This window comes from Leucoraja erinacea, chromosome 34, assembly GCF_028641065.1.
Source record: "Leucoraja erinacea ecotype New England chromosome 34, Leri_hhj_1, whole genome shotgun sequence".
NCBI lineage: Eukaryota > Metazoa > Chordata > Chondrichthyes > Rajiformes > Rajidae > Leucoraja > Leucoraja erinaceus.
In genome coordinates this window covers 12,688,986-12,715,379 of record NC_073410.1, presented here as the reverse complement: position 1 = coordinate 12,715,379, position 26,394 = coordinate 12,688,986, and the positions used below count along the sequence as shown (strand labels likewise).

The window sequence follows — 26,394 nt, the reverse complement described above, 5'->3', positions numbered from 1 at the left end:
ACCAGTACGTCTTTGGGGTGTGGGAGGTAACCAGAGCACCCAGAGAAAACACACACGGTCACAGGGAAAAAATACAAATTCTGTACAGACAGCACCCGTAGTCATGATCGAAGTTTAAATTCAATTTGGAATATTTTTGGTGGACCAGGAAACCAAGAACCCGGCCTCTGGTGCTGGCAGGAAGCAACTCTACCACAGTGCCGTTACCTGACAAATCAAATCCTCCTTTGTCAGTGATTGTTGTAAACTGGGTAAAATAATGAACTGCATACTCATGTTCTTTGTTGAAGTTTTAATGTCCTCCTTAAATAGCACTTTCATGTGCTTATGAAACTTGAATACAATATTGTACACCAAAAACAATACTGACACCTGTGATGTTAATTGTTATTTTCTTTGGAATGGTGGCCAATTTAAGTTCATCACAAACCAGCACCAAAAACCTATTGGGAAAATTGGTCAGTTTAATTTCACTGTGCAATAAGGTATACTTGAGTGAAAATAAGTTCTTCGTGGCAGAAGTTGACTTTGCTTTTTACTTGGAAATCAAACAATTACAACAACTGTAGTGGAATTTCACCCCTTGGTGTTGCTGACACAATATCCATATGGGTCTTTCTTTAAAAAACTGCAAGTACTTATTTGAACATGTTTATCCAGAGAGCAAGTGCGGCTTCAGTGCTGTTAAATCAACAACCAACATAGATTTGCAAGAAGAGTCAGTTGTATGCCTTTCAATCTGACAAATGCTTTTGATTGACCCAGTCAGCAAATAAAAGTATTTTCCAATTATTTATGAGATTTACCTGCCGTATCTTCCCAACTTCCACTATTCAGTATTTTGTTAGTGGGTTTAAAAACTTGGTTTTGGGTATTTTAAAAGGCTGGAACTTCGAAAATAAAGGTGGAAATGCGACGGGAAGATATTTATGGCGACCATGGGAAACATGTGAGTATGATATGTGAAAATGGGAAAGCTATGGCCAAGCGTTAGGAAGAAGATAGGAATTAACCAGATTTTAACCAGATTGACACACACATACGGAGACGGCCACACATAGAGATCGTGGGCACAAACACAAACAATAGGAAGACTTGGGGTGTTGTTAGAGATGGGGTGTTGTTAGAGCAAGACCCAGTGCAAGCAAAGTTTTGAAGAATCACATGTCAAGCTGTATTTTTTAATAATATTTGAAAAATATTCAGTTTGGGTAGAACATGGAAAGGTGTTATTAGCACAATCAACACACTTGTGATTATGTTATCAGTATCCCAGAAACTGAAATGGAATGGAGCTAGGTGGCATTATGGACATTGAAATAGTTGACTTAAGTAGTGGAACAGCAATATGGTTAAAACATAACCCTCTGTTAACACAATGCAAAAATTGCAAATGATCTGACCCAGCTTGGGTTAATTTTCTGGAATGGTTAGAGATTCAAGCTAGTGGGGGTCTAAAACAATGGTTTCAAGTCTTCCCATATTGCTTGGATATGTTACTTGCATGTTATTGTATTTTATTAGATATTGTGTTATAACTTCTAAAAACATGGAATAGAGCAACACTTGGGATGAACTGGACCCGTGAAAAATGACATCATGCTTTTGAATGAATTTGCTGAAAAGTAACCTGTAAATGAGAAAATAAAGGGGTCAAGTACAAATCGTCAGGTGACTGTGAAAGCATGGTAACAGTAACCTTTTATATTTGATTCTCTGGCTTTTTTATGATAAGTAGCAGAGCTGACAGAAAACATGCTCATCTAATTAAAACATAAAAATACAAGTTCAAAGACAGTAATAAAAAAATGGTTTAAAAACAAACCCTAGCACCAAACTTTTTAGATATAGTTATTACATCAAATAACTCATCTTTGTAACATAATAAATCTAGAGGTTCTTTGTACAATGTTGGAAATGAGATCGGGAAGAGCATTTCAGGTAGGTAGTTTATGATAAAGAAATTGGCATCATCTTTGTATTTTTTAAATAATATTTGAAAAATATTCAGTTTCAGCAATGGAAAACAGAACCCTATCATTGTTTTTGTAGCTTAGCTGAAGCCAGGATTGGATAATTAAACTAGCTGTCTGCCAAAGATATTTAAACGTTAAATGTGCGGTGGTCCACATGACATGCCAAGATCAAAGGGCCGACTATAAATATAAGACATTGATGTGGGAATAAATGTATGGAAGAAAGGAGAGCAAGGACCACTGTATAAAGGGCAAGTAGAAATGACACAATATTAGTGGGCAGAAATCAGTGTTGAGGCTTGGACAGGAAAATTATAAAGGAAGACTATTCTCTCTGGAATTTATCAACCTCTGTCAATAGCTGATTAGAACATTAACAAACTACTTTATTCAGAGTAAGTACATAACATATTGGAAAGAAAGACTCAGGGTCAGGTAACATCTGGATAAAGAAAAACAGAGTAAATGGAGCATTGTGGGCTCCGCCTTTCCTTGATCACTGTTGTGTTTTGAACATCTTTCATTAATTTGTACTATTTACCTTCTATATCTTTCGTTTCCCTTTCCCCTGACTCTCAGTCTGAAGAAGGGTCACAACCCAAAACGTCACCTATTCCTTTACATTGAGATGGTATATTGATTTACAAGAACATTGCCAATGCTGGAAATGTTTTACTGAGTATTAGGTGCATTCAGCCCTTTGAGTTTATGCTAACTGTCTGACTCACCCCATCGCTCTCATTCTACCGTTTATTTCTTTATATCGATTCTCTCACACATGGCCAATAACACTGCCTCGATCATCCAGCACTTACACAAGGACTAATTTCCAGTTAGCAATTAATATATTGGAATGGCAGGGGCGGGGGGTAAACTAATCGAGAGGCTGAGATATCTATAGCTTCTTCTTCTTGCTTATGGAGTGCACAACCTAACTTGTTCTATTTGATCTTATTTGTTTGTGCACACCAGGATGATTGCATTAGTCGAAACAGGGCGGACCACGTGAAGGTTGCAATCTCCCACCCCAGATATCTATAGCTACTCTTAGTTCATACATTCACAAAACCTGCTTAGGCCTCATTGAAACATACCAAATACTAAAAGGCTTGGATAAAGTGGATGTGGAGAGGATGTTTTCACTAGTGGGAGAGTCTAGGACTAAAGGTCATAGCCTCAGAATTAAAGGGCGTTCCCTTTAGGAAGGAGATGAGAAGGAACTTCTTTAGTCAGAGGGTGGTGCATCTGTGGAATTCTCTGCCACAGAAGGCTGTGGAGGCCGTCAATGATATTTTTAAGGCAGAGAGATAGATTCTTGATTATTACAGGTGTCAGGAGTTATGGGAAGAATGGGGTGCACACACGTGTGTGTATGTATGTATATATATATACACACACACACGTATATACATACACATGCATACACACATATATACATGCGTATATTATATACATATGCATATATATACATACGCTATATACATGCATATATACATACACACGCATGCATATATACACATGCATGAGTAGATGCACACATGCATATACACACACACATGATTTTGTGTCTATTATACATACAAATATATATATATACACTCTGACATAGTGCAGTGGAGAGATACGTTTTTTTGGCCTTCCATCACAGCTATGTGATGGATGTTTATGTAAAATGTAATTATGTTGTGTCTGGGGTCTATTTGTGTGTAATGTATGGCTGCAGAAACGGCATTTCATTTGGACCTCCAGGGGTCCAAATGACAATTAAATAGACTATTGACTATTGACTATATATACATACACACACGTATACATATACACATTATTATTTATATTATTCAGTACATTTTGGATTTTAAAAGTACCAAAGAAATATGAAAGAAGCCGCGGTTGTACTGACCTTCCATTTGTGACAGCGCGATGCGCGGTAGATATTCAAATACTAACCAAAGATCCTATAGCAGAGCTCTGCTAAAGGATCTTTGATGCTAACGGGCGCCGCATTGGGGGGGGGGGGGCGGGTCGGCGACGGGGGCGGGTCGGCGACGGGAGGGCGTGGTCGGCGACGGAGGGGGGATTGTGGTCGGCGACGGGGGCGGTCGGCGACGGCGACGGGGCGTGGTCGGCGACGGAGGGCGTGGTCGGCGACGGGGGGGGCGGGGCGTCTGTGGAGAAAAGGAACATGCGACGTTTCTGATCGAGACCCTTCCTCAGACTGAGAGCCAGGGGAGAGGGAAACGAGAGATAACGACGATAGAGTGGATAGAGGTGGCAAATGAGGCAAAGTAGGAAGCAAGATCATGGAAATGAGGCAACTTTTTGGACTGGGCTCTCTGGAAAAATAGAAAGTTGCCTTACACCATAGGAATGTGTGGAACTGTTAACTATCAAATACAAATGCGGTCGTTATTGGATGTTCGGGCATATTGTAGAGATTATTATTGGTTGTGCGCAGTCTTGGCTGGGTTACAACGCATTTAACGGGCATATAGTCATCATTTTTCACCAAAGGAAGCTCCTAGCGATATACTTTAATACGAAGTTAGACAGTTCAACACCATTTAGTTACTCCAGCTTTTTGCGTCTATCATCACTTATGAATATGTGTCCCAACAATTGGTACAATTAACGAATGCAATAATTCATTAGTTACTGAATAATTCGTTGATTACTGCGTTCATTAATTATACCAGTTATATAGGATGCGTTTTCGTAACGGGTATTGAAGTGCATAACTTGCATTAAACATTTGATACAATTCACAAATGCGGTAATTCAAGTCTGAAGAAGGGTCTCGACCCGAAACATCACCCATTCCTTCTCCCCAGCGATGCTGCCTGTCCCGCTGAGTTACTCCAGCATTTTTGAGTCTTATCTTCGCGGTAATTCATTCATTGCTGCATTCGGCAATTGTGCCGGCTAATTGCTGAATGACTGCATTCAGTAATTGTACCAGTTGTACAATCGAGTGTGGGAAAAGTGAGCAAACAATGAAAAGGGGGCGGGGAAATAACACCAAAAAATGTAGAATTGATTGCTTTTTGTAGAGGAAGGAATAAGATAGTTGGACTAGTTAAACTCAGGTGAGTTGATGTGGGTCTGATGGTTCTCATTCATATTCTTCAGCAGTGGCCCTGTGTAATCTGTGTACTTGACGCGTGATCTGTCAATCACCCAAGCGTCACTGCATTTCCAGGAGCCGATGGTTCAACAACTCCTGCCTCCAAGGGCTGTGATAAAAGGGATCGCTGCCCCCAAACTAAAGAACAGTTAATCGAAGGCCAAAAATAGTGGATCGGCTGTATGCCGTCTGTCAGTCGGAACAGAGGGTGGGAGAAAACGAGCGAACAATACCTTTTGCATTGCAATTCCACCGCACATGAAGTAGAATCAGGGTTTGCGTGGAGCTTTTTTTTTCCAGATGTGTTGGCTTCCAAGCTAGAAAGACGCTATGGGATATATTTATTTATTGATTTCTTTCATTCCGATCATATTAAAAAGCAAACTTCATGCATCCCGAACCGAAGGTAAATATTTACAAAAATATCCCTTTTTGTGAACAACGTGTATTAGGTTTAAACATGTAAACCAAAACACTCCCAGTAAATAATGTTTTATCCAGAAGGCAATGGCAATCCTCTGAATGTAATTTAATGGCATAAATTCAGATCGAACTGCATGGAAATGCTATTTTGCAGCAAAAAGATACGCAGAAACTCGATACAGGTTCGGAAGTAGCAACTGTGTTTTTTCCCCCCACAGATGTGCTTTTCGAGAGGTTTACGGATTATGGGCTGATAGTACCGTTTAGTACCGATGACCGGGGTCAGTACATTTCGCACATTGTATCGACGGTGTACGGCCAGCTTCGGTCTGGGCGGCGCGTTGCACGGAGCAGCCCACAGCAGAGCGGAGACCGGGAACTGTACTTTAACGTCACCATTTTCGGGAAAGAATTGCATTTACGCTTGAAACACAACAGCAAGCTGGTTGCTCCCGGTGCAGCGGTGGAATGGCAGGAGGATTTTAAGACCGTAGCTACCGAACCAATCCATGGAGACTGCGTGTTTTCCGGGGATATTACTGATATGCCAGGAGCAACCGTGGCTCTAAGCAATTGCGATGGATTGGTGAGTGCGGAAAAATAACTATACTAACTACTGTAATTAACACAATGTTGGCGAGGGGAGTGTGATGATTATTAGTGAGATGACCAATGGAACCCATTTGGGAAGTTCCAGTAAACATCACAGTAACAGAAGTATTGTACATTGTGTATGCAAACAAAGAATCTCCCTGTGCCTAGCACATGTGACAAAGTGTTCCGATTCCTATCCCTATCCTCCACTATCCTTCCCACCCTTGAATATATCAGCCAATCGCATACAAAAGCAACTTGAAAGTTTTTTTGTTGTTCACTTGGTACATTCGCTTATTTTTGCAATGATAAAGTAAATTGGCTCACTTTTAATAGATTCTCAAACGGGTATGTTTAAACAATGTTAATTAATTTGTTACTTTGTGTTGTATACGATATGTCGGGCTACAGTAACACAATTCGCCGAATATCAGCATCCTGCGCTACTAACACTAGCGTTCTTCCATGTTAAGGGTTTCAGTTTTTCCGCCCTTCCCTGTGTTGTTCTGATTGGTGTGATGTTAGGGTGATTTGAGATAGTGACCTTTATCTCCTTTCCGGATTGGCTTCCACTTTATATGCAATTGGACCGAGGAAGAGGAAGAGGGCATCGTTTTTGTTTTGGGGAAAAAAAATCTTCAGGATAATGACTCTTTTTGGAAAATGTGTATTTGTCAACGACGTTTATTCTAAATGTTTTGGATCCATTATTGCGATACCATGGATATTCCGTTAACCAAATTCAGTGATAGACTCTAAGTACTGGAGTAACTCAGCGGGTCAGGCAGCATTTCTGAGGAGAGAAAAAAAGATAGATGACGTTTGGGACCGGGGCCCTTCTTCAGACTGAAGTTATCTCTGGTATAAATCAGCATTTGTAGTTCTTTGTTTCTGTCGTTAATTTTGTTGCGTCGCGAGTCCTATTGTCACCATATAACTGGGGTGACGGCTTGAAGGTTAGATTTTCTGGAAAATGACAAGGATGAAGCACAAATCCACGCGGATCTACGTCGAGCGTTTAGCTTGACAGGATAATCTTGGGAACCTATCAACATTTGGTCTGCTTAACTGTTGCCCAACAATTACTCCTGCACCGTGTTCCTGATTCCAACTACCCTGTGGATATAAATGTTATTTTTTAGATCTCCTCGAAACTACTTTTGAAAAACAACTGGTATGGCAAGGCGTCCTACAATGTACTCTGTGTCTGTCATAATTTTGTATTTAGGACTTAAATCAAAACTACACTTTGCGTTTTAACCACAGCTTGCAGGAAATCGTAAATTATGGTAATGGCAGGGTTGTGAAGGAAGCAGAAGCCTGGGAAAATGTCTGTTCTGAATAGCATAATCTGCTGTGTATTTTCAACCAAATGAGTTACCATTGTAAGGGCAACTGAACACTGCATGCTTACTCCATATTGCCTTCTTTAGTATGGAAATACACGTTAAATTTGCTTTGTGTAATTAAAAATTGAATTCCAGCAAGATCTATATATTCCATTCAACTTAATTTTCATGCCTTATTTTTTATAATCTGTCTTTAATTTTGGAAGAATGTTTCCTAAATCAGATGTCAGTACAGACTTGTGAGATGGAAACAATCCCAAAATTAACATCGATATTTGAGTATACCTATGGGCTAGATAATTCTGAAGATTTACCAACGTTGTGTAAAGAATTTTATTCTCACTTCAATTCACAACAGTCTGTTCTTTATCCTGAGGCTATGCTTCCTTGTTGTAGATTTTCCATCTAGAAGCAACAACCTCTTGACATTCACCATATCAAATCCTTTCAGAACTTTCATATTTCAATGAACTAACAACTCATCCTTGGTGTATGTAATTCCATTTTACTTGAAGATAGACACAAAATGCTGGAATAACTCAGCAGGTCAGGCAGCATCTCTGGAGAGAAGGAATGGGTAACGTTTCGTGTCGAGACCCTTCTTCAGTTGACCCAAAACACCCGTTCCTTCTCTCCAGAGATGCTGCCTGACCCACTGAGTTGCTCCAGCATTTTGTGTCTACCTTCAATTTAAACCAGCATCTGCAGTTCTTCCCTATCCATTTTGCTTGAAATTGGTTTGTATGACAATCATAACATTCATAAAAACAACCTAGCTGTTAAAACATATCTAATAGTAAAGGCAGAGGAATCTTCCACTTTTTTTTGCAAAAGGCTAGTGTGCAGCAACACAAATAACTAGGAAAACTAACAATACAGTTTTGTTGCTAGAGGAAATCTATATAAAAATAAGGAGGCCATTGTTCAGTTCAACAGGGCATTGTTGAGCCCACGTCTTTGATTCCATGTATACTATAAGTTATAGGAGCAGGATTAGACCATTCGGTCTATCAAGTCTGCTCCGCCATTCAATCATGACCGATCTCTCTCAACCCCATTCTCTTGCCTTTGCCCCATAACCCCTGACACCCAACATTATTGGCCATCTTATTTAAGAGAAGATATTAATGGATTGGAAATGGTTCAAAGAAAATTTGGAATGGATAGGTTGTCATTATGAGAGTATGCGGATTTAGGTGCTTCAATCCACAGTCCAATTGGCAATCAATTGCTCATTTTTACACTAATCTCAGCATATATCATTCTCTACATATTCCCATGAACTTCCCTTCTTGCCTTAGCAAAAAGAGTTTTCGGGCAGGTATGCATTTATTGAAACCTCGGGTGACTTGATGAAAGATGCACGAACCTGTTGTGAGGACGATGTTTCCTTGTGGGAGATAAAAACGTGAGGTGACTATTTAAATATAAGTGTAATCAATTTTATACGGGGATGAAGCAGCTTTTGTTCCGGAGCTGAATCTTTGGAATTATTTCTCCTTTGCATGGTGGAAGCAAAGTTAGATAAATTCTTGATATGAATGTGAAAGGTTAACTGGAATTGTGGTACAATTGCCTTCTACAGGAACCAAATGACTGACTTGCTCTGGCCCTTCTTGCAATAAAGGTCAACATACTCATTGACTTTCTAATTACTTGCTGCATCTCATTTTAACTTTCAGTCTTTTGTATAATAGCATCTTGGTCACATTAATGTTCATTTCTTGTGTATGAAGGAACTGCAGATGCTGGTTTACACTGAAGATAGACACAAAATGCTGGAGTAAATCAGCGGGACAGGCAGCATCTCTGAAGAGAAGGAATGGGTGACATTTCTGGTCGAGATCCTTCTTCGGATAGCGTCGGGGTGAGGAAGTCTAGAGATATGGAGGCGTGAGGTGTGAAAACGACAGATCAAAGCAGACAATGTTAAGGAAATGTTGAATCTGAATAATCTGAAGAAGGGTCTTGACCCGAAACGTCACCTATTCCTTTGCTCCATGAAATTTGCAGATAATTTTATTTTGATTTTAATTCCAATATTCTTGTGTGCTTATACCTCTGAACTAAAGTATATACTCAATCCGTTCGATCTCTTCTTGTGCGTTTTAACCCACTTTTCCAACAACAGATCAAGTTAAACTTGCTGCTGTTTCTTTGTTGCAGGTATTTCCTTATTTTCACCTTCCATCACAGTGATGAATGTGGAGTGGCCACTGTGGTGGATGTTTATGTTAAAATGTATTTGCCGTGTTCTGTTGCTTTTTATTTGTATGACTGATTTGGCAAATTAAAATAAATTCCTCGTATGTTGCAATATATACTTGGCTAATAAAGTATTATTGTGTGTTTGTGTAGTTAGAGATCAGGCAAGTGGCAATCTTTTCAGAAGCTTATGTATTTGGAGCAAGGCATTTCCATATAAATCGTTGGCCTCTATTGTGCTACAATGAAACCAGCTGACCCTTGAGCTTGGAAATTGAGTTCGAGCTTGAGGGCTGAAAGCATCTTTGATGTACATGCTTCCCCAAGCCGCATGAAGTGTTCTGATGTTTCACAAGACTGATTATTGTAGACAATAGGTCTTAGCCACCCATCAATGATCAGAGAAGCCTTGTAATTTTTTTTTCCTCTGTTCTGTTTTTAATTGGGTTTAATGTACCTGATCATTCTGGACCTTGGATCATTGCCTAAACTCAATTCCACCCCACTCCTCTGGACATAACTTCAGAAGTTGGGAGGGGGGCAACAAATTGACTCTGTACTTGTGAGGTAGCCTCTAGTTCTATGTCCTGATTTTTCTTCCATGAAAGCTCCTATTGTTGAGCCATTTAAGAATGTCAGATAGACAAAGTAATTTCAGCTTTTATTTCAGAAAAGGAAACCATGTAGCAGTATAAAGTACTGAAAACAAATGAGGCTCTTCACAAATATAACCTGTGCTTGTTTTACAATAAAATAGAGGGGAAGAAACCTACTTGATAGGTATTTTTTGTTCTTTAAATATTTATCTTGTAATGTTCTTGTAGACATACAGTTGAGGTTGAATTTAATTTGCAAAGGGCAGTTTTCATTCTCTGCATTATTTGGAGGCTACCTTTCAAACACAGGGACATGAAAGCTAGTACTTTAAGTCTGGGGAGGAGTCTGAAATCAACAAGCCATCTGGCAACAATGGCAATTGAATGAATAACTTGTATATTTCAGCTTGTAAGTTTCGGCTTGTAGGTTTCAACTTGTCAAAACAAACCAGTTTTCTTTTTATTTACTATTCTTACTGGGAGGTGATTGATTAACTGCTTGTTATTCACAACAACAGGTATCTACGGCAAAAGGTGAGGGCTGCGTGAATTTTCAAATAATGGGGACTTCTTTATGAATCTAATCTCTTAATTAACTGGTGGAGTCATGATTATTGGGAAAATAGTGAAAATTTACCACTGCTGATTCAAAACATCAGAAGTGACAAATTGAATCATGTTACCTTGTTATTCATAAGAAGTTGCTAACCAACATTTAAATGTTATATTCACTAGGCTGGATTGATTCATGCAGATATTGGCGAGTTTTTCATTGAGCCATTGGAGAAAGGCCAGAGGGCGCAGGAGGAGAAGGGTCGTGTTCATGTTGTGTATCGTAGATCATCTATCAAACAAACTGTATCAAAGGACCCCGATACTGAAGGTATTTAAAGGAGTAATGCTTGCAGAAAATTTCATGTCTTAAAGACATGATTAAAAATAAAGATCTTATTTCATAAATCCTTGGAGTCTGAATGCTAACTTAGCACAATATAAATGTATGCTTTACAAGACAAATTTTATTAAATATTTGTATTCTGCACTATTTGCTTGTTTTATCCATCTGCACAGTTATTGTGATAATCTGCCTTTTTAGTATTTTGTTTGAAGGCCTGTAATTTCTCTTCTAATTTAATACCCTGTCTAGTGTTGTTAAATGTCCAGAAAATCAATCATTTAAAAATTATGTGAAGTTTAGCTAAAATAACTTGCTGATTTAATCTGCGTTAATCTATATTTCAATACAACATTTGTGGTATGCTGAGTTCTTGGAGAGAACATCTGCTTTATTCATATTTGAATGAGGAAAGAAATTATAAGATGAGCTTTCTTGACTTTCACAAAGTCTCCTTTGCCTCCGAACCCATTCTCATCTAATTGCACGTTAAATCAGTGCCTTAGGATATTTGTGTATATTAAAACCAAGTTGTACATAATAAGCTCGGGGAGAATAGTTGAGGCTGTTGTTCAGTGGAATTCTAACACTCTGAATAGTGCGTATTGCTAAACCAGGTGTTTCTATAAACTACACATTAAAAGACATGTAGCACTTCATTACTCAAACTTAAAGCTAATTTATTCAGATCAAACTCTGTTTGAAGCCCATGAAAGTAAGATTGATTACACTAAGGACAATGTAGTTCTTGAGTGTATGAGGAAAATTTGTCTTCAATATGATTATTTATTGTCATGTACACCAGGGTGCGATGAAATTCCTAGTTCACATGAAGCTCACAGTGCAATATGTGTACGTACAGTTGTTATAAATACAATGACCAATGCAAAACGGCAGAATGCTGCAAGGATGTGGCACAAAATCAGAGGAGGGCAGAAGTACAAAGCTGAATAACAGAATGAGGTTGAGTTAAGAATGGCAGCACCTCTGTGAATGGGGTGCGAAATAAGTGATTGGTTCAGAAACTGTGGGGAAGAAGCTGTTCTGAAGTCTGGATGTCCTTTCTGATTCTTCTCCCAAATAGTAGAAGAGAGAAACGGGAATAGCCAAGGTGCAATGATCCTTGACTATACCTCTAGCATTTCTGATGCAACACACTGTGAAAATAAACTGGATGGTAGGAAACGATGATCATGTGATGCACTGGGCTGTGTTCAGCACACTATACAGGTTCAGCCTGTCAAATTGAATTGCCATTGGAAGCACAGTGTAAGAGTTGCTGCCTTATAACACTTGAGACCCTAGTTCTATCCTGACTATGGATGCGATCTGTATGGAGTTTGCATGTTCTCCCTGTTATCCATGTGGGATTTTTCCTGGGGCTCTGGTTTCCTCCCACACTCCAAAGACGTACAGGTTTGTAGGTTAATTAATTTCTTTAAATTGTCCCTAGTGTGTAGGATAGTGCCAGTGTACGGGTCATTACTGGTGGGTGTGGACTTGGTGGGCCGAAAGGCCTGTTTCCATGCTGTATATCTAAAATCTAAAAATATATAATTTCAGGGTACAAAATAATGACCATGACATTTACTCCACATATTGAGAGCATAGTTGTTGTGGAAAGGGGAGGCAATGAACTATTGCAGATTAACACTTTTCAATGGAAATGTAAAGACAAAGAACTGGAGTTGCTGGTTTAAAAATAAAGACCGTTGGAGTGACTCAATGCGTCTCTTAACAACATCCTTCCAGTAACTGCTATACTGTTCCAGCAACCCAGAGAGTTGTGAATTTGTGGAATTCTTTGCCTCAGAAGGCAGTGGAGGCCGATACAGATGGATGCATTCAAAAGAGATTAGATAGAGCTCTTAGGGTTGGAGGAACCAAGGGATATGGGTAGAAGGCAGGAACTGGGTACTGATTGTGGATGATCAGCCATGATCACATTGACTGGTAGTGTTGGCTCGAAGGGCCGAATGGCCTACTCCTGCCCCTATTTTCTATTTCTACCTTTCTAACATTGCGCCCAGAACTGAACACAATACTCTAAATATGACCTCACCAACATCTTGTATAACTGCAATATGACCTTCCAACATCAACACTTGTACGAAGACCTAGTATTAAAAGTTATTATGGGGCCAGAAATGGAAGTAGTGTGGTTAATAGTTTATTGGGCATAGGGCCAAGGCAACAGCAAGTGGGCACGTGGGAAAACTTGTTGGTAAGGACTCCAAGGGAAAGCGAAAGATGCTTGAGAAAGACGTACCCAGAAACCTCACTTTCTTTCAAAAATATATATATATATAGAGCACAAAGGATAGAATGTCCTTAAGTCACCATGGGTTGTGTGAATATTAAATACATTATTGTATATTTGTAATCCCAATTATCCTCTTGTTAGATTGTTAATGTAATAGCGTTCCCCTAAGCACAGCTAAGAAGCAGTCACTCATAAAATTATCCATTTGCTATTTAAATTGTAGAAAACTATATGAACTGCCAAAATAGTCCATCAATCAACTCTGCTGTTGTGCAAAATGTATGCCAAGTTTTAGAACTTATTAGACCAAGTGGGACCTGTTGGGTCCCATCCTCCAAGGCGCGGGGAGGGGGCGGCATCATAGGGGGGGACTGTTCCCCGAACGCAATACACCACTTGCACTCCAGGCCTAGTTCCAGACCGAGGGACTGAAGAAGTATTTTGATACAAAAGGTCACCTATCCATGTTTTCCAGAGATGTAGCCTGAGCCACTGAATGACTCCAGTGCTTTGTGTCCATTTACAGTATATATTAACCAGCATCTGCAATTCTTTGTTTCTACTAATACAGTAATAATCACTTACTCGGTTAGAGTGGACGATCGACAATAATCAACACCATTTCCACCCACTCCTTCATCCGTTATAATGAGGGTTTACCATAGTTTACATACTGAATAGATGCCTGAAAACTAAACATATATTTGTTCAGTGCTATCAATGCAGTCAGATATCAAGAATGGAAAGTTGCTGTATGCAATTTTGTTGATTTTGATTATTAAAGAAAAATCTTATTCCATGCTGAAACACTTAGTTAATGAGTATTATGAATTATAGCCTACATAAAACAATATTGCTGTCTTTCAATGAATGCCATGTGTATGTGCAAAGGAAAAACACTCCTTTTGATTAACTGTGCCCGTATTGATCGTGTAAGACCAAAGACTGAGTGCAATAAACTAAAAAAAAATCTATTAATGGATAAAACAATCAGTGTTCAGTATTCAAGAAACAGCTTAAATCAATGGTGCACAGTTGTTAGCTGCAGGCAGGGTAAGATTAACATTTCATATCATGAGGCGTTCTCGTGTTGTATTTTCAGAAATATCATCTGTTCAAATAATCTGGCCCAAAAATTAATCCTAAAATCAGAGATGGTGTAGCATTGTACATAAAGTATGAAAAAAAACTAATGGTGAGAGTAAAAGCTGGCTCAGAAAAGCGGGGTGAAGACGCAGTCTGGGTATAGCTACGATGCACCAATGGGTGAACATTTTCAAGAGAGTTATCTATAGCCCTTCAAACAATGGGGTAATTTAATGTGGGAAGCATATAAAGTTACCAGAAAAAAAAAGTTGTTTAGAATTTGACAAAATTCACCAGCAGCTTAAGTTGAGAAGAACAATGCTCTATCTTGCCTGGATCATAAAAGCAAACTTTAAAAGCTTCCATGTGTTTGTAAAACAAAAGAGACAAATATAGGTCCCATACAATCAGTAATTGAAAATGTTATAATTGAAATTACCAGGAATGGGTATTAGTTAAAGAAAAAGAAACTGGAGAAAGTAATAAGACTGAAAGCTCATATGTCCCTCCAGTGATAATGTGCATTCTGAGCAATTATGAGATGAACAAGTCTTCGAGCTATAGGGAGAAGTTGATTAGACTAGGACTCTATTCCTTGGAGCACAGGAAGATGAGAGGTCACAAAGGATGGTGGGTGTATGGAACTAGCTGCCAGAGGTGGTAGTATGACTCGAAGTCCTGAGGATTTCAGTTTTCCTAAAGATTGGACAGATGGATAATGTGGGATGATAAACCACTTGTCCTAACATCACAAGTAGGGAAAATGCCAGAATTTGTAATAAAGAATGTTATCAAAATGAAACTTGTGCTAGAGGACCTCCGAGTCAAGCAGCATCTGTGGAAGCAAAAGGCTGACACTCTGCATTAGGACTTTATTTTCTGCACCCTGCCAGCTTAATGATGTATTTTCTTTGGAAACTGCGCAATATTCCAAGTGCAGCCTCACCAACATCTTTTATAATTGCAACATAGTGGCCCATTCCTGTACTGCTGTAGGCACTGTGCCACAAAAACCTCCTTCAGCACCCTGTCTACCTTTGACACCATTTTCAGGGAAGTATGTACTTGCGCTCCCAGGCTTATCTGTTCCATGACACTACCCAGGGGCCTATCGTTCACTGTGATCATCCTATCCTGGTTTGGGTATCCAAAATACAACACCTCAATTATGTGAATTGAATGCTGCTCTGTCATTCCTTGGCAAACTTGCAGAACTCGGGAAGATCATGCAATTTTTGACACCACCTTCAGTGTCTACAATACCTATTTTAGTGTAATTTGCAAACTTACTAAATATGCCTTACACATTCCCATCCAAATAATTAACAAACGCCGAACAACATTGGGCTCCGCCCCATTTCCTGTGGCACAGCATTATTCACAGGTCTCCAGTCTGAAAGGCAATATTTCTGTATCACCTCCTATTATCAAGCTATATATATATATAATTATTTATGTATTATTATCTGTATAACTAATTATTAATATTGATTCTTGTATATTTATTTGTTTTATTACATTAATGAACCTGAGCCTGTGACGCTGCAGCAAGCAAGAATTTCATTGTTTCATTCCTGATGAATAGAACAATAGAACTCTCTTGACTCCTGGACGACTTGATTTGCTCCAACATTTAGTTTGATTGCGGCTGGTTTTCCCCTTTCTAATGCACCTTAAAGCTTTTTGTGTCAAAAAATCTATCTGTCTCCTTCGTAAATGTATTCAGGACATTTGTCTCCACATGTGGCAGAAACCTTGAATAAACTGCTCAACGAGAGTATTTGCCTGTTTGATTCATACAGTCAATATCCAGTATATACTCAATTACCTAATTCCATGTGGATCCTCTGCAATCTAACCTTTTTGAGTAGGCTACCAAACAGGATGTACTTGAAGTTGGTCATGATTACAGCATCAATGAGGTCCTCTGGTATATCCGCTTGTTCTCCGAAGTAGGAAAAAGGTGCGGGTTCATGAGTGAAGCTCTTCTCCTCCAACTGTTAGAATCTTTTGCAAGGATACCATCTGCTGTCGATACCATGTTCATTTTTGAGATGGCACATGGATATTTCTGGTCACTTGCAGTAGTTGCAAAGCTGAGCCAGAAGGTTTGCTGTCGGCACGAGTCAGAATGAGATTTGATTAAAATCAGGGTCGTAGTTCCAAATGTTTTATCAACCGGCACTTAACAAATCTTTCTCTCTTGTCCTATCATCTCGATGATCAGGGGTTTTTGTTGAACCTCTCTACCTTTCGCAGCCTAGAGAGCTGTTTCTTTCCCCCTGAGGCATGGGAATGAGAATCCGTATTGCAAATATGATAAATTAGTTACTGCATCTCAAGGACATTCTTATAAAACTAGCCTTTTGTTTTCTGGTAAGAAGACTGTTTCTCACAGTATTTTCTTGTGACAGTGGACATGTTTCTGCTACTGTGCTAAAGCCGTGCAGATGGGGGATAACAGTGTGGATTAGGTGGTCGTTGAACAGTCATCAGTGCAGTCCTTGCCAGGGAATGTGGACATTCCTTCTGTCTTTAGATCTTAAAATGATGCATTCTAACAGATGCCAGTTATTGGATCAGGATGTTTCCATGACATCTTGTGTTTGTCTCGTTCTGGCAAAACAGGGGATTTGTTATGACAAGCCTTTTGTTTGCAAGAGGACTCCATTAGAGTTTGTTTTCCCTGCTGTTCCTTGTCAATCAAATACTGGCAGAGTATTGTGAAGTTTCCAACCCCAAAGGATCAGTTTATCTTCTTGGAATGCAGGCTAAGATTGGGGCATATACACGCTTATGGCCATATTATGTTGGTTGTTTGAGTGAACCATTTAAAAAAAACAAAAAAAACCGTATCAGCCATTTGGCTCATAGCATATGCAATCCTAAAGGAAGTTTATCAACGTTTTTGCTTCCACAGAATATTGAGGAAATTTGGCAGGTCGCTGAAAACTCTATCGGTCTTCAACAGGTGAACAGCAGAGGGAATACTGGCTGGTAGCATCGCAAACTGGTTTGGTTACTCAACCACCTAAAAATGAAGGAGGATACATAAAATAAAGGACATTGCCCAGTCTAACACGGGTATTAACCTGCTCACTATCAAAAGGAAGTACAGGAAGCGCTGACTCAAAGACAGTTAATATCATCAAAGACCCACACCACCTTGACCACGCTCTCATCGGGTAGATGGTACAGGAACCGAAAAACATGATCTCCAGGTTCAAGAACAGCTTCTTCCCTATGATCACCAGGATCTTGAACCACACTGAAAAATCCCAAACTGGTTTACGTTTATTATTGTCACATGTACTGAGGTACAATGCTTTGTTTTGCAGTCTGTCCAATCAGATACTATACATAAATGCAATCAAGACAAACTCAAGTACAATAGAGCAAAGGAGAAGATACAGAGTGCAGAATATAGTTCTCGGCATTGTAGCACATCAGGTCCCGAGACAAAGTCCAATGTCCACAGATGGGATAGAGGTGAATCGGGCAGTATCCTAGCTTATGGATGGTAACAGAAGGAAAGAAGCTGTTCGTAAGAAACCACCTACTTCAGCAACAGTTTACTAGGGACTTGGTTTTGGTTGCTCTACATACTTTGCCTATTAGAAACAGAAAATAGGTGCAGAAGGAGGCCATTCGGCCCTTCGAGCCAACACCGCAGCAATCAAGAATTTAATTGTTCCGTCCCGATGCATATAATAATTAACCTCCTTTCACTCTTGGTCTTGACTTGATTTGCTCCAGCATTCAATAGACACTCAGCATCATTGTGGCTGTTTCTTAATCCTGATGCCATATTTCCCCTTTGTTCCGAATATCTGCCTATGTAAGTGTATCCAGAGAACTTCATAAACTGCTCAGTTTAAAAGTAGATTAAAATCTCCTATTATTAACACTGTACTCCCAAGCAGAACTGTGTTATTCTTCCCGGGTGGACAGGGGAAAAGGTCCAAAGATCTTTTCAAAGCTTCTGTGAAATGTTTGCAGCAGCTTGTGGGAATTCCTGGCCCATGGCCACTCATAATGGAAGACAAGAATTCAACATGGTGTTGAGGACCTCAAATCCATTCATTGACAGCACCTAAACCCAAGAATCACACTACCTCCCGAACTAGCCTCTTAACTGCCTCGTCATGCACTTCTTGCTTGACCAGAATATGGTCGAATCTGTGGGTCCAGCATTGGCCTATTGGCCAGCTCAGAATCATAGAAATGAAATGGATCAGGTTATCCTTGAGCCTAGGTCTAAGAATATAGCCCATATCTAACTGATGCCTTTGCATCTTTTCTGGCTGTTATCGTCATTTAACTTTAATAAAATAACCAATTTATAGCATTCAAACAAAATCAAGTTGGATGTACCCAGTATGTTTTTCATTTCTTCCATGTTCTTTACTTACCCCCCCCCCCCCCCCCCCCCCCCACTCCTTAAGTTTACTTGGTGCCTCTGATGCTTTTCTAAGACCACTTTATTGCAGAATAACAAGTGAAATCTCCTACTCCCAACCAAGCAAATACTGTAATAGCTGGTAAGGCTGAATTGAAGTTGACCATGAACACATTATTAATGCGCTGTGAACCTTGGCTACCTGGACACTTGTATCCTAGCTGCAAAAGAAAAACAAAAGACGTATTTATCTTTAGTTTTTTTTCTAACTAAATGCATTTACTCTTGAGCATTTAAAAAAACACAGCAAACAATCATTGTTTGTTTTAGGACTGAGAATCCATCAGTTTATGGTGTCTGACGAATAAATTCTTGGTAATTATTTCACAGGAGGGGAGTTTCACTATAAATCCTACAGAAAACAACAGTGAGAATCTTTCTGTTCAAGAAGGAACTGCAGATGCTGGAAGATCGAAGGTACACAAAAATGCTGGAGAAACTCAGCGGGTGCAGCAGCATCTATGGAGCGAAGGAAATAGGCGACGTTTCGGGCTGAAACCCTTCTTCAGACTGATGGGGGGGGGGGGGGAGAAGGAAGGAAAAAGGGAGGAGGAGGAGCCCGAGGGCGGGGGGATGGGAGGAGACAGCTTGAGGGTTAAGGAAGGGGAGGAGACAGCAAGGGCTAGCAAAATTGGGAAGTATGGGAAGTGAGAATCTATCTACTTTCTACATGTATTCTGTCTTAGTGAAACGATCAAAAGTTTCAAAGGTCTTTTATTGTCACACGTACCAATCAAGGTACAGTGATATGTGAATTACTATACAGTTATACAAAAATAAAGCAGCAAGACACACAACTACATCAAAGTTAACATAAACATCCACCACAGCGGATTCCCCACATTCCTCACTGTGATGGAAGGCAAAAAATGTCCAATCTTCTCCCTCTTTATTTCATGGTAATGAAAACCAAAATCTAGCTATTCAAAGAGAATAATCATGATGCTCTTAAACTTTGTAAATTACAGTGAATTTGGGCATTGAACATGGTTAATTTACCGCAATACTTTGATCACTTAATATTACAATTAGTAGCCTCCAAACAAAACATTTGTTAAATGCTGATTCATAAAACAAACCACAATACCAATCTTTTTGTTTCTACAAGGAAGGACTGAGATTGGCTATTTCATAGTAGCCAATTATAGTGTTTGTTAGTAGTGACTCTGCCTACTATGTACTTCATATTATCAAGAGCTTGCTTGCGCTAGTTAGAATGAATAGCAGCTCGGAGATGTGATGACTGCAGATCCTTGCTGTATGTAGATTTAATAAATATGTGTTGTATCGTGATGTGTGTTCAAGTCCACTCATTACAGAGAACAAATGAGCATATGGATTTGTGTCATGGATAAACCATAATCTTATTAAAATGAGGGAGCACCCGTCTGGTGCTAAATAAACCTCCTCTATCTATGTGGGCAGAAATACAGAGGCATACTTGCGTGGTTGATTTTTGGCATGGCCAATTTGGTGTGGCCGATTTTTCTATCTTTTAATATTTTTCGGGCTTTATGTAGTGAATCAGCTGGGTGCTGCCAAATCAATAGTAGCTTGGGGACTATTCATACTCTGCTGAGTTATGTCCATAGCTTAATACAGACCTCCCTAAGATAGTGATCAATGTGGCATTAAAGAATTTAATAAGAATGAATCTTGCCTATTTCCTTCGCTCCATAGATGCTGCTGCACCCGCTGAGTTTCTCCAGCTTTTCTGTGTAACCTGGCATTAAAGAATGCCTTGCACCTTTGTCTTCAGTTCTCCAATGGTGTTTCCAAGAAAATATCCAATGCGACCATTCTGGTTTATCCTTCCACACAATCAGTCAGCGTGAATAGAACATGAAACTAACATTTCTTTTCTTTTTTGGATAATTAGGTACTTCTTTGCTCTTTTGCTATCTTTGAGAAGTGATTTTGGTCTTGAAGGAAACATTGGAAACCGTTTTAGAGAATTTGTCAGGGAAGGCATGTATCAAGCCATTTTAACCTGGGGGTAGAGGACAATTTTTGCAGAGAACAATGTATGTGCTGTAAATAAATACAGCACTTCTCATGGATCTTTTAAGTGCACGTATTAAATAAATTGCAATGAATCTGTCCTATTGAAACTTGATACTTTTTAATAGCATTAAATTATATTGCACATTAATTACTTAGATTCTCAAAAAAGTGTATTTTCCTCCAAGAGTATGTAGAAATTACAGGATGAAGGAATGCTGGTGATTTTGGGACACTTGGAACTTTGGTGCACTGGTTATGTTTCATTCACTGCTTACCACCTTGTGGTAATTAATTCACTAGGAATGCAACTGCTATATGCAGTGCCTACATGCATGCCTCAATTTATATGTCAGATCTGTTTTGACCTTTATTAGATTTAAACTTCATAAAACGGGAGGAAAGAGAACAATTAATAATGAAAAATGTTCTGGCATTTTTGAACTACAACTTTTTAATGGTTTGTGGGATTAATAGCATTAGTATTGGAATAAATACATCGGTGTTAACATTTTTACGTATCAAAGTGCTCAGCATTGCTCTCTGCAGCTGAAAATGAGTGCATTTGATATTGACCAGAGTTAAGAATTCTGCTTTAGAAGCAAGTTGAGTAACGGTAATTAGACAGTCAAAATTCATAGTTTATGTACACGTGTAATGAGATTGGATCTAAAATATATTGCTTAAACCTCCTCCTGGTTGCACAACAACCACCGATAGCTGTTCTGATCTTCACAGAGCATCTGCTGTAAATGCAGAATGAAAGGATCTTCTGGTTGTGCTGAGATGTAAGGAAGCCATTATAGAACAGTGAGACAATGCTAAAAAAGTAGTGAATTACATAATGTACATTCCATTTGGTCATGCAGCTCTAGAGATAGTTAACTGTTTAATCCATCAGCAGTATTTTTAGATTTTGTTTTAATTCTTTTCTACCAAATTAATCCGTCAATGGGCCTTGTTGACTAGAAACATCAAGAGATATTGTGTCTCATTGTGGCGTTCCGTTTTTCTAGAAAACGGGCTGCATCGCGAGTTTCCATAAGATGAAGTCGCATCATCTATGTATGCTGATTCTGAGGAAGGGTCCTGACTCGAAATGTTGCCTGTTCATTTCCCTCCACAAATCATGCTCCTCCCACTGAGTTCCTCCAGTAGTTTGCATTTTGCTCTTTATTCTCACAGCTGCAGATCCCGTTTTTTGTGTATTAGTTAACTACAAAAAAACAAAGTGCTAGGCTTTGCCCCATTCTTGCCTCTTTTTACCCAGCTTTCATCACTCTACTCCATCAGTATGAAGAAGGGTTCCGACCTGAAAAAGCTGTATGTCCATTTCCCAGCACATGTTGCCTGACCCGCTAAGTTTCTCCAGCAACCAAATTTCGTTTGAACCTCTGGGTTCAAATGACAACAAATAATTGTATTGTATTGTATTGTACTTTGCTTTATACTCAAGAATTCAGCTTCTCTAGTCTCTTGCGTCACATCCATAATAGTCAGTTGCTTTTGCTTAATATTTGAGCAGAGGGGCATATTTTAAATTTCTAAAGTATGCGGGAGATCAGATGAAAAATGGTGCTTATGTTGATAGCGAGAAGGTCAGATGAGGCTACTGAACGATATATATTAATCAACTGGTAAGCCGAGTTGATAGATGGATCAAGTAGCAGAAAAATATACATTTACATAGGATTTGCATAAAAAGTACAGCACAGAAACAGGACGTTCAGCCCAAAGATACTTTGGTTCAGCCTAAATAAGAAGGTCAGAGTTCATGCACCACATGAGCCTCAGCATAATCCTCAAATCACGTTTATATTTATTTAGTTGCCTCAGTGCAGTGGTTTATAGTTGACATGAAAATTGCTGATATGTTTGATAATGAGGCGAAAAATCTTAGGTTGAGGAATGATATTGATCAGCTGCTATATTGCGTGCAGCAATGGCAGGTGGAATGGAATCTTGATAAGTATGCAGTACTGCATTTTGGGAAATCGAATAAAGATTGGGCATACACCATGAATAGCAGAGTCCCGAGGAAATATTGAAGAACAGAGAGAGCTTAGTGTTCATAGATCCGTAAAGGCCACAGCATAGGTTGATACGTTAGTGAAAAGGACATCTGGGATGCTGGCCTTCATTAGCCAGGGCATAGAATATAAAAGCATAGAGGTCATGGTATAATTTCATAAAATTTTAGGCTAAGCTGAAGCGTTACATGAATTTTTGACCACCAAATGCTCTGGAGAAAATGCAGAGGAAATTTCCATGATGTTGCCTGAGATGGAATGAGAGAAGACCAGACTGGGTTTATTTTTAATTGGAATGGAGGAGGTTGAAGGGGAACCTAATAAAGGTGTACAAAATGAGGGGGTGTAGATAGGTGGGTTGTCTGAAACTTTTCCTCAATACAGAGCAGCCTAAAACCAGCAGGTATGGATTTAAGGCAAGCTGTAAAATAATTTGGGGGAATCGGGAACATTATTTTTGCCTAATGAATGGTTTCAATCTGGTGCCCACTGCCTGAGAAGGTGGAGTGGCAGGTATTCTTGCAATTAAAAATATATAAATCTAGGTGAAGATTTGAATCATAATGGTATGGAAGACCAGGGATCATTTGCTGGTAAATGGAATAAGTGTAGATGATTAATTGATGGTGAACTTTTGGTGGTGAATTGATCGTGAGTAGTTGTCGACTCCCGTGACTTTTCACAGGCACAATCAAAACTAAGTCTAGTCTTTGTCAAGTTGTAATTGCACCTACTTCCTAGCGTGATTTTATAATACTCGCCTGAGCAGTAACATGGAATTGTTCTACGTTATTTTTAACTGTGCGTTTCATTACAGTTTGGATTTGAGAATGCATTTTGCATTATTGGAAATGGCTAAAAGCTACCATTTGTGTAGTATAAACATGACTTGCCATTTATTAATGACAATGTGAAACATGCCTTGTTGCAAGTTTAGATGGAGTGCTTAATTATCTGATGAGTTGTGAATGGATTGAACACTCGGCAATCATCTGTCTATACAAATTCCTGATATAATAGAGGGAAGGTCGTACCTGAACATGCTACTTACAGCCGTAATTCCCTGAGGCGGTGTCTATTTTTATAAAACTACAGTATTTGTGCTTGGTGTGACCCTAACCAGTGGAATTTTCCACTTGACTCCCACTATTTTTTATTGAGGCTCCCCATTATTCCTAAAATGCAGCATTTATCTCAAGGGCAGTAACTCTCTAATTGTCTCCACAATTAAGTTGTTTTGTCCATGTCAACATTTTTGACCAAGGCAACAATGAGAACAAGCTAAATGGTCATTTTGAAACCCAAATTGAGTATTACTGAACAAGCTATTTCAACAAGTTAATGAAGAAGATCACCTTCGTTTTGGTTGACTTTTATCAATATATGTTGCTGAGGTTGAAGAGAACAGACCTATCAAATTTCATTCTAATTGTCCATTTTAGTGGTGGCCTCGTACAACTGAGTGGCTTGCCAAGCATTTTGGACAGCAGTCAAGAATTAAGCAGGTTAGGTGACCATGCCAGACTTGGGAGAATGGGAGATTTCATTCTCTGTAAAAGACATAAGTGAATTAGTGCATTTGTGTCATTTGAGAGAGTGCTGACCAAGCTAATTTCACCTTCTAAAAATAGGTCTGTAGCACTGTAAATCATGACTAAATCAATTACTTTTGAAATGCAATGGGTATTTATTTCATGCTGTGGATATCAAGATCCTCTAGGTGGAAAAAATGCTTGCAAATCTCCCCTCTGATCCTACCAGATATTTTAAATGTCTGTCCAATGGCATTTGACCCTTCTAGGTGAAAAAGCCCTTCCCTTTTACTTTGTTTAGTCCTCTCATTCATTCATCCAAACAAAACAACTCTGACTTATTCAGTCTTTCTCAATCTTGGCATCATTCCCATAAATTTATTCTGCATCCTAACTGTTGTAATAATATCTTTCCTCTATAGGAACCAGAGCTGTAGAGTATTCTAGCTGTGAATTTACTCTTGTGAAAGTGTCCTTTCTTTGATGTAATGGTCAGTTAATGTCTTCCCCGTTAGCACATTACAAGGATAACTGCTTTTAATGTCTCTGTAGGAAAAAATGTGCTAGTCATCTAATGGGCTAACCTATGCAGTCTGGATGATTGAACGTGATTCTGCATGTAGTGAAATTAAAATCATCTGTCCTGCGTGTTTATCTGACCATATTAATATTTTAAATAAGCAGCTGGGGCCATTTAATTGGTCTCTGGAGAAAGGTTTTGGCTGGATTCCCAGTACTGCGATGCCTCTGACTCGCCATCAAGTTTGAGGCAGGGAATGTGGCTTCCTATTAAATACCAAAAAGAAAGAAAACACTGGAATTGCTCAACACGTCAAATGGCATCTGTGAAGATGATTAACATTTTAGGCCATGAGGTTTCATCCGAAACAGGCAAATTAGGACACAAGCAAATGTTAAATTGGAGAGAAGGTTGAGGGGTGGGGGTAAGAAAGGGAATGCAGTGGTGTCACCAAGAGAGACTTTTACAAATGGTGGTACACTTTGCAGAGAGAAGGCAATGGAAGCATATTGATTGCATTTAGTTTATGTGGAGGAAATGCTTGAGGATGGAAGGAGAAAAAAAAGAACAATGCTGGCATTGTGAGAAACCGAGCATGACAGTTGCTGGAAATTTGAAATAAAAATATCCAGCAGGACAGGCAGCATCTGCGGAGAGGGAAGAAGTATTATAGACCATTCATCAGTTGTAGCAATATACTTGTCAGAGGAAGAATCCAAACGTGTATGAGAAGAGGGTACACAAAAATTCTGGAGAAACTCAGTGGATGCAGCAGCATCTATAGAGCGAAGGAAATGGGCAACGTTTCGGGCCGAAACCCTTCTTCAGACTGAGATTGGGTTAACCAGGTCTGTATCCACAAAAATGATTCATATTTAGGATTGTGATAAAATATTTCTTCACTCGGAGATTAGTGAATATGAGATCCTCCCACGGAAGGCTTAGCACACAAAGTCATTGAATGTATTTAAGAAGGAGAGAAGGTTTAAACTCATAAATTCACATTATAGGAGTAGAATTCGGCCATTCATCCCATCGAGTCTACTCCACTATTTAATCATGGCTGACCTCTGCCTCCAAATCCAATATTCCTGCTTTCTCCCCATAACACTTGACACCCATTCTAATCAAAAATGTGTCTATCTCTGCCTTAAAAATATCCACTGACTTGGCCTCCATAGCTTTCTGTGGCAATGAGTTCAACAGATTAACTACCCTCTGAGTGAAGTTCTCCCCTCAACCTTCTAAAGTCCAGCGAGCAGAGGCCCTGTGCTGTTAAGCGCTCATCATATGCTAACCCACTCATTCCTGGAATCATTCTAGTAAATCTCCTCTGGGCCCTCT

The 26,394-nt window shown here is 39.2% G+C and overlaps 1 protein-coding gene and 1 long non-coding RNA gene across 5 annotated transcripts in view; one reads left to right on the top strand and one right to left on the bottom strand.

Annotated features, from left to right (window-relative positions):
- Window positions 1-279: 279 nt before the first annotated feature.
- On the bottom strand, window positions 280-3,968 carry LOC129713079 (uncharacterized). Its single transcript, XR_008726182.1, has 2 exons — window positions 3,877-3,968; window positions 280-1,630 (listed from the first exon to the last, which is right to left on the bottom strand). It is a non-coding gene; the product is annotated as an uncharacterized LOC129713079 (long non-coding RNA).
- A 273-nt stretch (window positions 3,969-4,241) lies between these two features.
- LOC129713008 (A disintegrin and metalloproteinase with thrombospondin motifs 14) overlaps window positions 4,242-26,394 on the top strand; it is a 94,214-nt gene continuing 72,061 nt past the window's right edge. For 2 of the 4 annotated variants that reach the window (XM_055661850.1, XM_055661849.1), the window contains exons 1-3: window positions 4,242-5,503; window positions 5,739-6,106; window positions 11,000-11,147. In XM_055661850.1, coding sequence (XP_055517825.1) covers window positions 5,428-5,503; window positions 5,739-6,106; window positions 11,000-11,147 — 592 coding nt within the window. In that variant the 5' untranslated portion in view covers window positions 4,242-5,427. The other 2 variants (XM_055661851.1, XM_055661852.1) reach the window with 2 other exon arrangements.